The 13,950-nt window shown below is 38.1% G+C and overlaps 1 protein-coding gene across 4 annotated transcripts; it reads left to right on the top strand.

The window, feature by feature from the left end:
• Positions 1-60: 60 nt before the first annotated feature.
• HENMT1 (HEN methyltransferase 1) lies at positions 61-12,371 on the top strand. Of its 4 annotated transcripts, none has more exons than XM_083511195.1 (7): positions 61-614; positions 3,713-3,837; positions 4,665-4,777; positions 6,103-6,237; positions 8,125-8,307; positions 9,380-9,551; positions 11,021-12,371. In XM_083511195.1, the coding sequence occupies exons 2-7, from the start codon at positions 3,721-3,723 to the stop codon at positions 11,441-11,443; spliced, it is 1,143 nt and encodes a 380-aa protein (XP_083367321.1). In that variant the 5' UTR covers positions 61-614; positions 3,713-3,720; the 3' UTR covers positions 11,444-12,371. The 4 variants fall into 4 exon arrangements, with proteins under 4 accessions (XP_083367321.1, XP_083367318.1, XP_083367319.1 ...); XM_083511192.1 differs by having other exon boundaries at positions 62-1,900; XM_083511193.1 differs by having other exon boundaries at positions 63-3,008.
• Positions 12,372-13,950: the final 1,579 nt, after the last annotated feature.

The raw sequence follows: 13,950 nt of genomic DNA, 5'->3' as shown, positions 1-13,950 counted from the left end.
GAAGTGACGGAAGGGCCTTCCCGGGCTCGGGCGGCCAATCAGAGCGGCGGGCGCAGGCGGAAGGGGGCGGTTGGGCTGAGGCTGCGCTTACGTTAGGGCGGCGGTAGCGGCGCCTCAGATACGGCTCCGAGAGCACGAAGAGCGGGATTTAAGCGCTTCTGCTCAGAGTGGGCCGCACCGTTTCGATATGCGCCCGGGCCAGCTGGGGTGAACGGTGAAAGGCCTCTGCACGAGCCAGTTCCGTTTCGCTGCTCGGAAAATGCCCTTTGGGAAGGGAGAGGAGTGAAAACACCGCTTCTTCCCACAAGACACACACGTTGCTTTTCTTTAAAGTAGAAATTATAGGAGACGAAAAGCAGGCTGCGGCCTTCGAGTTTTCGAAAGGAGAGGCGCCCCTTGTCCCTTTACCTAAAATGTCAAGTGTTGGTAGTCTGTAACAAATAGCCTTGTAAAAACCAAGAGGTGTTCGTGTGGGTTTGTAATAATAAGAGAAAATCCACTCAGTTTGCAGTAAGCCGTTTATTAGGTTAAGTAAAACTTTGCAAAATACTGTGCAAGGTTTTTTGTTTTTGTTTTTTAGATCGCTAGGACTCTTCTTCAGGCTGGATTGGAAGGTAAACAGGACCGGGGGAGCTTAGTTGATTGTTATTATTATTATTATTTGTTCCATTTGTATACTGCCCTCCATCCAAAGATTCCTAGGTCGTTTTAATTCTGGATGTGGGTGGAGGTAGCAGTCATTCAAAGGAGACTCTGTTAGGTGCTGTGCAGGTTTCAGAATGTGCTTAAAGCTTCTGTGAAGAAGGTGCATTCAGTAGCCCCATATTTGAAAATATAATTGGTACTTACAAATTGAAAATGTAAAATCCAGTTGTTCCAAGTCTCTTCACTAATAAGTGAAATGCACAGGTTCCTCGGTTGGTGGTAAACGAGAGCAAAGAGAATCTAGGCAGGTTTATTATTATTATTATTATTAATAATAATAATAATATTAAAATATAGAATATAAAATTTAGGTGGTGTGCTAGGCTTACGTTTATTTAATAGCAGCGAAATTGGGCAGTAGATCTATGGTACAACCCTAGGCATATTGACTCAAAAATAGGTCTCATTGAGTTTAAAGGTAAAGGTCCAGTCGCGGACAACTCAGGTTGTGGCGCTCATCTTGCTTTATTGGCTGAGGGAGCCGGCATACAGCTTACGGGTCATGTGGCCAGCATGACTAAGCCGTTTCTGGTGAACCAAAGCAGCGCACGGAAACGTCATTTACCTTCCTGCCGGAGCGATACCTATTTATCTACTTGCACTTTGATGTGCTTTCGAACTGCTTGGTTGGCAGGAGCAGGGACCGAGCAACAGGAGCTCACCCCGTCGCAGGGATACCCACGTTGAGTTTACTTGCTCCCAAATAAGTGTGTGTATAAGATTGCAGCCTAAATCTAGGGACCTTTATTAAGGCGCTTCAAGGTTCATTCTTTTTTCTAATGCTGTGTGAATGGCATATGCTTTTGTGAAATGGAAGCTGCTTCATTGGATGTAGGACATGAAGGTGATGGCTTTCCCCTGCTGCTTGTTCCAACCATAGGAACATAGAAAGCTGCCTTATACCGAGACAGACAATTGATCCATCTTGTTCAGTACAGTATTGTCCACATGGATTTATTTATTTATCTTATTAAATTTCTCTTCCACCCTTCATCACAGGGCAGTTTACAATATAAAAAAGCAAACATACATAATGTAGTGACAAATAAAAACATTGGCCCTCCCCACACAGAATGTCTAGAGATTTGGGGGATTAAACCGGGGACTTGCATACAAATCACATGCTCTGCCACTGAGCTATGGCCCCTTCTCCATCTTGGATTCAGAAGTATGCTTCCTCTGATCTTGATTTCATGTATGTATCTGTTGAAATGAACTGTTGAGTTTGGTGGGGCTTACTCCCAAGTATGTGTGCATAGATTTGAGCTTAAATTCATTAGCCTTTAGTATAGTGCCAAAAGGATCTTTCTTATAGCTAAATAGCTGCTGCAGAATGCCTCCTGATTGCACTGTAAATTTAAAAAAACAGAATAGAAACAAGTTTTTTTTTAAAAAAAACACACACACAAGGAACAGTGCTGTGCAAATAATGAAGCATTCAGAGCAGAATCCTATCTATTGAACTTGTGGGTGTTATGGAGCAGACTGACAGGAGAAATAGTGCCCAATTTCGGGGCTGGGTACAGTGTGTAATGTGAGCCTGCTCACTTAACATTTCTTCTATCTCACAGTGTGTTTAGAGACAGCGTTTAGCACAATTATTTCAGTTGTCTTGACAGCTAGACATTTGCCAGTCAGAGACTGCCCCAGCACAGGAAGAAGAAAAATATATTTCCCCTTATTTAGTATTTTCTTAAGAAGCTACTGGAACATTTTAATGAGACAACCTCATAAAATCATTGAAAAAGCAGCGTTGCCAGTAACGTCAAAACATTTTTTAATAATTTTGTAGTTCATACTAATTAGACTTGCCAACCATCTGTTCACAGCAGGTGCAATGCCTGAACAGTACTAAAATGTATTATGTGCTGCATGCTGGATTTATTTAAAATTATGGCTATTAATAAAGAACAAATTAACATTTATACCTTAATCTTAAAACATATTTACTCAGAGGCAATGCATATAGATTACAGTATGGCTTAATTCCAAGTGCATGTGCTTAAGAAAGAGCAATCGGCCTTTTCAAGTGTTAAACAATTATGCAATGGGAAATGATGGTAGTAACCAGTGCTTTTTCTCAGCTGGAGTGCTCCGGAGCACAGTTCTGGCACCTCTTGTGGGGAGGGGGGTGCCATTGCGGGCTGGCTCCAGCCCCTGCCTACTTAATGCCTTTATATACTTCTGAGAAGCCCAAAATGAACATTTCAAGTCAAAATGGAAGCTGACCAGTGTGTACAAGTCTACTTTTTAAAAGATCTATGACTCCACCTAGCTCCAAGCTGTGATTGGTCAAGCTACAGGTGGGGCCAATTTGTATTTCCTTTTTCTTCGATCTGTCTGATGTGTAGCAGTGGTGGGATTTAGGTTTTCCAGCCAGACCTCTATCATTGCATGAATGCATGTGTGTTTGTGTAAGGGCTCTTCCGAGTTTCTCTAGCCATCTGTTTGAATCTTAAGAGAACTTGGGGGGGGCATTTATTTGACCTGCACCAGAACCAAGGGTGACCCCCCCAAACCAGCTAGAGAGATAGCTTGCTGTAGTTTTTAGCACCTCTGTGGGTGGTGAACCCTCTGTGGGTATTGCAAAACCAGCATCCATTCAGAGCTGCCCCGAGTCACCCAGTGGCTTACTGTAACAACTTCATGGTGTGTTCCGGCACCTATTTTTCTTGAAAAAGAAGCACTGGGAGTAACCTCTTTTGCATTATTAACAATAACCAATAAACAAAAGGCTTTAATGTATGCATTAATAACATATTTTAGATCAAAAGCTAGAAACTAATCTTGATGTTTGTATCAAATTTTGCAAACCAATTTCGTGGAGAAAAGATGTGAAGGAAATAAACACATGGGATACCAAAATGCTACCTGTCAAAATGGTGACAAATTTTGTGTTAGATTTCAGACTGAAAGAAAAGCAGGAACCAAGAATGCTCAGGAATTTCCAGGTTGCAAAATAATTGTTATATAGTATTTCAAAAACATTCCTATATTTTGTTTTTAGCCTTGGCTATGGATGCAAAAATGGAAAAGGATGAACTGACAAGGACAATTAAATTTATGCCACCACTATACAAACAACGCTACCTGTTCGTTAAACAGTTAGTGAGTAAACATAAACCTAAAAAGGTTTGTATATGTTTCTTAGCAAAATATGCTCTTTATAGTATGGCTAACTGCTTCAGAATTATTGGCCTTAGTCTTGATGTGATGTGACACACTTAAACATAATTGAGCTAGACAGGCACTTCCATGCAGAAATAGTACAAATAAGGAAAACTTAAATGGGGGTGGGGGTGATCATAAGGGGGTGCTTTGTATTACTTGTCTCTTCTCTCAAATTTGCTGTATTATTTTAAAGTTTCTCAGCCACTTGGAGACCAATTCCAAACCCTGACTAGGAGCATGAGGGCTTGTAGAGTGGAGCTGTATAGCCAACACTGTAGTCACAGAACCTGTTCTTGTGCTAACCAGGACAGGAGGGGAGGAAAAGTGCTTCTTTGCTTACCATATAGAATTTTTCACACACACAATCTCCTTTCCTTCTGTTGTATGCGTGGTACATAGAGCTTCTGTTAAGCCAAATTTCACTGTTAAGTCCAAATCAGGAAACATGGCTTAAGGTTGCTTAACAGACTTTTAAGTCATGGTTGTCTAGTTTGGAGTTAACAGAGAACTTTGCCTTAATGCTAACCACAGAGTTTATCCTTCATTAACTGGGTCCTTGGATTTTTTTTCCAGTGGAGTCAGATCTCACATCTTCCCTGCCCTTTGGCAAACTAAGGGTGATACCCAACTAAGTTGTCTGTTTTGAGTATGACTAACACTCTGTATGTCACCCTAAGTGCAAACAAATGCAGAATTAAGGAGCGGTTTCGATTACTATGCTAATAATGACTTTAAAGTTGTACCAGTTTTAGTTATGGACTATTAATGTATTAAATTATAATTGACAGGTGGCAGATTTGGGATGTGCTGAATGCAGGCTACTCTGGATGCTGAAATTCTGCAGCTGCATCGAAGTGCTTGTTGGGCTAGATATTAGTGAAGATGTGATGAAGGAGAATATGTAAGGAGAAAAAATATCCATTAATTTCTTTTGCAAAAGCTGTTTGCTGTGGCTTGGAAATTTCAGAATATATATATATATATATATATCTCAAAATCAGCCATTCAGGTCCTAACACGAGATTGGGGGTTGGCTACAGCAATGACGAGGAATCTCTAGCTCATGGGCCACACTGGGCCTTCTCATTTGGCCTGGCAGTGCACTGGGATTCACTGGCTCTGATAATCAGGTGATGGTTGAGTCTCGTGGAGCACTGTGCAGCTAGCTTTATCTGTTCCAACAGTGATCAGCCTAATTAAGAAAGCATGTGTTACAGTGCAAACAGTGACAATAACACTGTTTCCCCAGAGTTAGGGAACTCTGTGTTCACCATGGGTTGCTCTTCTTCACATGGCTTCATAATTAGTATTTTTCAGAGTCGTTAGCACCTTTTAGGTTTGAAAATATTTCATTTGATTAATATTAATAGTTAACAAATGAATATTTAATATTGTGGTTTCGTTGCTAGTACCAGACTAGGTAGAGTACACAGAATATACCTAAATCACCTCAATCTAGCAGTGGAAAGAAAAGCAATGGCAACTGAGAAAAAATACTGAAAACTCATCTGAGGATGAATATTATTATGTGTCATATCCTATGCCATAGTATTTTACATTTGGAACAATGTATGTTTCTGGTTGGACCTCTCCAATATTATTATTAGCAGTTCTCTAATACATTTGAAAGAGTAGTTAGCTCCTGATAAGCTTTGCTCGGCGTCAGCAAACTGCACTCTTCTCCATTTTCAATTTCTTAAGTTATTTCCCTTTTTAAAAAGCCTTAAATGTTGTTGGGACAGTCACACCAAAAAATTGTACTGTTTTTGTTGAAAGTAAGATACTCAGTTTGTGGGAATTATACCCAAGAAAAATATCTTCCAGAGTTTATCTTCAGCTGTGTTTTGCCGTCTTCCCATTTTTATCTAGTTTTTAAATAATTTGTTAATGTTATTGTTTAATTTTTTATATAAAATGCATAGACATTTTTACTATATTAAATGATGAAAAAGAATAAAATTGAAAAATCAAACTTGCACTGAGAATTACTTCTAACTGTGCACAGTTGTTTCTTATGCTGTCGAGTAAGGGCATTAAAATGCGCTTCCTGTGCAGACTGTAGAGCCCAGCAAATCCAGTATTATATTGTACTGACTTGCCTTCCATTTCAGCTAGAGTCAGTTGGAACTTCCTGGTGCACCAGTAGTTAGATGAGGTGGGGGGTAGTATGGTTAAAAGTAATTGTCACCTGAGGTCTTCTATATTGTACAACTTGTTTGCTTGTAGGCATACATTATCTCCCCTTCCTGGTGACTATCTCCAGCCAAGTGAAAGGCGTCTGACAGTTATCCTCTATCAGGGTTCACTTGCTCACAAGGACCCTTGTATGCTGGGCTTTGATATGATAACATGCATTGAAGTGTGAGTATTCTACTGAAATATTTTATTTGGCAATGTTTTTCAGGTTTTGGTTTTAAAAGCATGCCGATTTAAATACATTTTCTACCATATATAACACACATTACTCTTCCCTAGGTCCAAGCAACTTCTCAAAAATAAAGGAGTGTGCCATATTTTAACTTCTTAAACTTAGGACAATACAAATTAATACAATTGGGATGGTTGAGACTGTTGTGTGGTGTAGCAATACTTTGGAACAAAGGGCATAGAAACATTCATGTAAAACTGAGGGTTTTCAGTTCAGCATATAAAATCTAACACTATACAAGAATACACCGAGAGTGAGGAAGTAAGAATCCAGGCAGTTAGAGAATCAAAAGTAAAGTGTAACTGGTCACTGGGTAGCTGATACATGTTCCCAGTTACCTTGAAGGGAGATGTAGTCAAAACAATATCCACCTTGCTTCTTAGCAGAAATGAAAAGTGCTGAGCAGCTAGAATTCTTTCTAGCATGTTCCAGCTTCAGTTTCTGCACATACAAAAAATATACTAGAAAAACCTCTGTTTACTTTTATAAACTGGAAAAGATTTCTGTACCTGAGAAACGCCATTAATCCCGACAATGTGAACTAGGGCTTACGAATCTTCCAACTTTGGTGTCATTTTGATTGCCCTTTTTTGAACTTTTCCTGACTCTACAATATCCTTTTTGAGGAGAGGCAAGCAGAACTGTACACAGTATTCCAAGTGTGGATGCACCATAGATTTTGTCCAACAGCACTATGATATCAGCAGTACGATTGATACTGGTGGTATTATTTTCAATCACTTTTGTAATGATTCTTAACATAAAATCCATCTTTTTCATATGTACTGCATGCCAGGTCGACATCTTCGAGCTATTCACAGTGACCCAAAGGTCTAGTTCTTATACAGTCATTGGTAGTTCAGACTTAACTGCCAGATTAACATATATGTGAAATGAGGATTTTTTTTTGCCCCAATGGGCATCCATTTACATACACTTGCTTAAATTTACTGCCATTGTTTGGGGAGGTCCTTTTTGAACTTCTTTTGGTACAATTGATATAATCACCTCACTGCTTACCACTAGCTACAGATAATTTATGAACAAGTTAGAAAGCACAGGCCCCAATACGGATCCTTTGTTACTCCACATCCTTCCATTGAAAGAACTCTCTGTTTATTCCTACTCTATTTCCTGTCTTTAACAGAAACATTATCAAAACATCTTTGAAAGTCTTAAGTACAGTGTCAGTTGTATCACCTCTATCTATATGTTTGTTTATACTCTAAATTAGATTGATGAAACAGGCCTGGTTCTGCCTCAGAAAGACTTATTCTTCTGTATGTTTTGTAATTTTACCTTTAATAATGCTTTCCATCAGTTTTCCCAAAACAAATGTTATACTAACTGGCCTGTAAAATCCTAGATCCCATCTGGATCCCTTTAAAAATGGTTTTACATATATTCCTTAAGTATAGATGGGTGCCTGGTGTGCTCTGGTCCATGGAGTCATGAAAAGTCAGACACGACTAAACAACAACAAAATATAGGTGGTGATTAAGAACTCTTGGGTGGATTGTCATCCAGACCTGATGATTTGTCAGTTTTTAATAAGATGTAGAACTTCTAGGTAAGGACAGAGATAGGTCTTGGTTAGAGACCATGGAGAACTGCATAGCTGGAATATATAATACTAGGCTAGTTGGATCAAGTATAAAATAGTGTCATACTTTTAGACAGAAAAACAAAGTTATCTTGAGAAGGTATTTTTTCTTATTTCTGATTTACTGTAGTTGTGCAGCTTTGCTACTTCATTCAAGTATGTACTGTACTCAGTTGATCTACTTGTTAAGAAGATCCTTGTAACCTTCTATCTTCAGAATAGAACACCTGGAGGCAGAAGAGCTGGACAAATTCCCAGAAGTGGTATTTGGTTTTATGTCTCCAGCCATGGTTGTAATAACAACACCAAACTCAGAATTTAATTGTTTGCTTCCAACTGTAACATTATTCAGACACCCAGATCATAAATTTGAATGGAATCGTGCACAATTTAAGAACTGGTAAGTTCATTCCATCTTTTATATGCTTCCAAAAAGTAAAACAACAACAACAAAAACTGGTGTATATTTTAGTGTAGGCTGTGGGGGAATAAAATAAAACTTTGCTATACCCTTTGAAAGCTTTTATGATTTTGAATATACTGTGGTGACTGCCATGCCTACCTTATATGTTAATCATTTTGGAAATAACAGTAATTAAAGTGAAGGACAACCATTGGTTGTCTAGGTGTAGCTTTTTCCACTCCAGTAATCTCACAATATGTGGAATGTAGGTGAGACAAGAAATGACAACAATTTCTGATCTATGTATTTTCTTCATAGTGGGGATTCAATTTTTTTTTTAAATCATGAGCACCATTGCGAGGCATTGTAGTAGGTAAAGATACGGAGATTTTTTAGGTGAAGTGGGATTGGTCTCAAAGCAGGAATATCCTCTAATATAGGTATTGTCTCAAAATTCCTGCATACTATTTGCTCCACCATAGCTCCAAATTTCCTCTTCTCCTCCCATCCTTCTGTGGGATACCAGCTCCACTAAACCTTCACACATACACATATCTTAATAATGCTTAAGAATTATTAAGAATATTCATGGTCCAGTTTGAGAACTCTCACATTACTATTCTAATGAGGGTGAAGCTTTATGCTCTTTGCTGTCTATTTCATAGTCTAAAGAACAGAACAGACTCCTGGAAGTCAGTGAAGGCTGGGTATAGTTCTAATTGACAGAACAAAAGTTTGTTGGCAACAATCATGTGTTGTTTCCAAATTCAGGATTGGACAGAACAGGAGTTGTTTTGTCTCACTGGCCTTGTCTGTTGGGCTGGTGAGGAGGTGTCTTTGTTCCTAACAGCTACAATCTCCTGTCACTGCTGCCATTTCTCTACATTTACTTATCCACACAGGCATTGTTAATAGGAAGGAAGAAATGCCTCTCTCACAATAATGGCTTGTACTTGAGATGGGAGATTTAGCAGTACTCACTATACACATGTTTGATGAGCAAGATAGAGCTGTTAGGATTGGTCTTTCAAAGTTACTTGCACAGTTTGGTGTTTTGTCATAAATTTAGGGCCCAAGATGTTGCAGCTCGCTACGACTATACAGTGGAGTTTACTGGATTAGGAGCCCCACCTCCTGAAAAAGATGTTGGAACTTGTACACAAATAGGTGTGTTTGTGAGAAAATACCAGAATGATGGACCTACACATTTTGAGAAATGCAAGGAACAAGTTTATAAAACCGTAAGTGGATCTTTTGCTTCTGTAAGGAGGAATAAATTCAGTATAAAGTGGTTACATAGTAAAACATAAAACGATAACTGAAATAGAAGTCTATGTATTGAGTTTGTGCTGAATTGATATCCAGTGAACCGTGTGACTGATCAGCAGTCAGTGTCACAATACATACTAGGAAAGAAGTTCTTTTGATTCTGACTTTCAAAACAAATGTGTTATGATTGATGAACACATGGCATGGAGAGGTAACTGGGCATTTAAAATGACAAAAAGAATGAGAATAATTGTTAATTAGCCCTAAAATATTATCAAACATGAAATCATTTATCCAGGGAGGAAAATGTTACTTAGAATGCTTTCTTCCCGGTTTCAGTGTTTAGTAAGCATTATTGGATATTGAACTGTTGAAGCACACTTGTTTTTAATAACTTAATTAAGCCTTTAGACCCTTTGCTGTAATTCCCACCTTTTTATCTTTTTTAACCTATAATTCCCATTAGTATTAGCTAGATTTAAACCCAGGTCCAAGCCTAACACTTTGTTCGGTGGGCCACTCTGAACTTGGATTGTACTTTTAAGATGGGAATAAGGCAGTGTAGGAGTATCAACCATATTGCTCAAAATTAATTTAAAATTGTTTTTGTTTTATTTCCAGTAAGTGGGTAACTTATGGAAGAAAAGCTAACTCAAACTAAGGATTTGTTACTTTAAGGTTGCAAGCCCATTCATACTTCTTTAGGAGCAAGTTCCATTAACTTCAGTGCAACTTACTTTTCAGCAGACGTGCAAGGGATTGTATTGTGATAGGGCTCTTGCTAGTTTGCCCAAATTCTACCTAATTTTGCAGGGAGGCTTACACCGCATACTACAGGGCTTGCTTCTGAGGTTTTTTGTTTTTAAAAAGCACACGTACAGATAGATGTTATTGAAAATTGAACTGAGGAGCATGGACAACCGTTTTATGGTCAGAAAGCCACACAGTTGTAGGCTATGGTCTATCTTAAAAATCAGCAGGAGAATTATATTTGCATTCGTCAAACAAGTAAGAACAGGCGGTTTTCAGCTTTATTTTGTGTATTGTAAACATGTTAGAAAAGATAAAAAAATTCCTTCCAGTAGCACCTTAAAGACCAACTAAGTTAGTTCTTGGTATGAGCTTTCGTGTGCATGCACACTTCTTCAGATACCTGAAGAATATCTGAATATTCTTCAGATATCTGAAGAAGTGTGCATGCACACGAAAGCTCATACCAAGAACTAACTTAGTTGGTCTTTAAGGTGCTACTGGAAGGAATTTTTTTATTTTGACTATGGCAGACCAACACGGCTACCTATCTACTAATGTTAGAAAAGGTCCAGTAGAGCTGTGCCTAGTTTAATATTCTGTAACATAAAATGCTGAGTATGTGAAATGCTCTGAACAGTTAGAATGTGCTAACAATAAATAAGCTGCATCTTTTTTTTCCATATCAAAGCTTTTCAAAGCTGAATATCCAAGCCTTAAAGATGAAAAGTATTTGCAGACTGCAGTGGTCAATGAAGTTATTTGGACAGCACAAATAATTGCAAGGAGACTCTGGGACCACGTAAAATCTGAATATAAAAAACCCTGTTATGACTCTGAAACAGAACCCAAATTCCAACCATCTCACCATAGTCTGAAGTATTTCAAGCATCTGCCTTTAACAGAAGCCAACAATAAAAGTTTGCAGCCATTTATTAATGGAAACTCTGTCTACATACCTCTTGCAAACATTTTTTCTTTTCCTAAAGTGCATAAACTTTGTGGAACAGTTGAAACACTAAGCAATCTCATAACTGGCAAAGTTGCACTCAGCCATGACGGATCTGCAGTGCTGATTGATGCTGAATATGAAAATGAAGAGATGGAGAATTAGCAAATGCTTTCAAAAATACTTGTTCTTGGTACTACTTCGCAAACTGGAGGAGTCCAGTGAGCAGAATTCTGCTAGTTGCTGGATTTAAAAACTCAGCAGATTGGACTGGCTACTAAATACTTGGATCAGGTGCCATCTTTTTGTATTGAGGTGGGCTAGAATAAGATGTTCCTACCTAATTATTTTGATTGAGAAATAAACATGTACCTTCCTCAACCCAACTGCTTACAACAGTAGTTAGTAGAACAGAAGTCAGAAAACAGTTTTCTGTCTGCGAACAGAAAAAGTAATGTTTAAGATGCATTTTTTGAATTGGAAGGTGGTTTTGCAGAAGTTTGTATACTATATTATGCAACACCACCATTATCAGTATCTTTATAGTATAAGTTTAGTTGAGAACTAAATTAGTTGCTTAAGTTAATGCTAGGTGTAATGCTCTCTCTGTGTGTGCTTTAAAATAGTTTTCTTCAGAACCATTCACACTGTTCTATATAGAAATGGGTTTGTAGATGCTGTCAAATAAGATTGTAGAATACTACTTGCTGAACAAAGTTGGAAAATACATTTGCTCAACTCATCCACAAACTGATTCTAACCCCCAAAGTACCAGAATAACCTTGGGGGACTGCTAGGTTTTGATTATAGAAAGGAGCAGCAGGGAGCAGCAGCAATTCTTTTCCTTAGTCTCAACCTTATAATGGTTTGATCAAGGAACTCATTCATCTAGCAGTACTGCAAACACCAGTCATAGGATAGCCTTATTAAAGCCTCAAGTAACTGAAGTTATGCCTTGCTTCCTGCATGTATTATCTGTTCAAGTATGCTTTTCTTTAATTACAGTAGTTGGTAAACAGATTGGCAAATGAGCAGATGTAGTTGTACATAAATATTGTTCCTCTGTAACAGTAAACAGCCTTTTCTAAACAAATATTAGACAATTCTATCTCACTAATCTTGCAACAATTTCAACCACAAGGTGGCATGCTTCTCCATAAAGCATTTGCTTGGCATCCTGTTCTCATCTAACAAAAAGGGATGCAGCTTTTTCCAATATTCCTATCACCACCACCTTGGTAAAGAGTCAGAGGACGACTGCAGTGTTGTTTTTATACCAGAGGCAACAGACATGAGTGGGCAAGAGAAGAGATGGTTTGGTACCTTGTTGTTCTTTGACCTTTTCCCTAATTCACTTGTCACATTTAAAAATGCTAGGATAGATTATTTTTTTTTACTTCTACCTTCTTAGAATGTAATGCTCTCTATTACAGTTGCACTGCAGCAGCTTTCTCCTTTTACTATAACCAGAACACTGCATCACTTCCCAGCCTGGCCCGATTCCAAGCCCTTGCAGAGCGTACAACTGTAGCCACTAATTTTCCCTGGTGTACTTTGCTATTATAGTGTCACTTTGTAGGAATCATTTTTGAGGTGAGAATAGAGAAGAAAACCCAGCACAGTTTCTACTAGGGCTTACTACATAAAATAGTCACTTAAATGACTTAAATAGTTCAAGACAATCCTGTTTGCAAAGTTAAGTTTAATCACTTCTTCAGTATTAGGACTGAAGGCAGTCTCTTCCCTGGACAGATAATCACCAAGTATTCCTTAACTACCAATACAAGTAGTAGTTACTAATCATGTTTACAATAAGCCCGTAAGAGTAGGATGCCAGCTAGATTGCTGATGGAAATGTAGCTGCTCTGCAGAGGAAATATGAACTTTTCACAGAAATAACAAGCGGGAACTTTTCTGCAGGTGGGACTCATAGAGGATGACAAAAGGCAGAACAAAGGGGTAAAACCACTAAAAAGCTGTGGCAAGGCCTCAGAGTGGTGCTCTAAAACATGGTTATATGTTTAGTACTTTTTGTCATCAGTCAAAGTTTTGTATTGTCTTACTACAATGACAACCACTACAGCAGTTTACTTAGTGAATACCTAAAATAAACTGCTTTAATAGTTATAATGGAAACAAAATGAGATACATTTTTTTGTCCCAAAGATGATCAGTGTCTAAATGTTATTTAATACTAGAATATTTTGTTTTTCATGCTTTGGAGCTGTCATTTCTCTAGATTTTACAGAGTAAATAGATCATTCAACTTGTAATGTTTTAGAACAAAAGTACCTAACAAATCAAAATAGCGTAAAAAACATTTTGAGAAATCACAGCAATCTGTATCAGTGGAATTAATCATGCTGACAGGGTATAAACAGAGGTAGAAAATGTGAACCTAGCACAGGAAGATAAAACTGACTTTCCAGAATGTCTGCAAGTCAGGCCTCAATACAAAATGCAGTTTAATTTCCTCTAGCCTTTGAATCAGACTACTAAATTGTACAGAGGTTCCAATATAGATGAGCAAAGAAAGCAATGGAGCTAGAGAGGCTTAAATCATTAACTGATTCTTTTCTCTAGGAAAGGGAAGAGTCCTGGTTCTACCAAAAAAATCTTGAATTTTTAAACTTGTAATAGGTCAGTATTAAACTTAGTACAAGGAATACAAA

This window comes from Podarcis liolepis (genome assembly GCF_965112155.1).
Source record: "Podarcis liolepis genome assembly, chromosome: 6".
Classification (NCBI taxonomy): domain Eukaryota; kingdom Metazoa; phylum Chordata; class Lepidosauria; order Squamata; family Lacertidae; genus Podarcis; species Podarcis liolepis.
The sequence above is the reverse complement of the archived record's forward strand: the minus strand, read 5'-3'. Positions and strand labels throughout refer to the sequence as shown.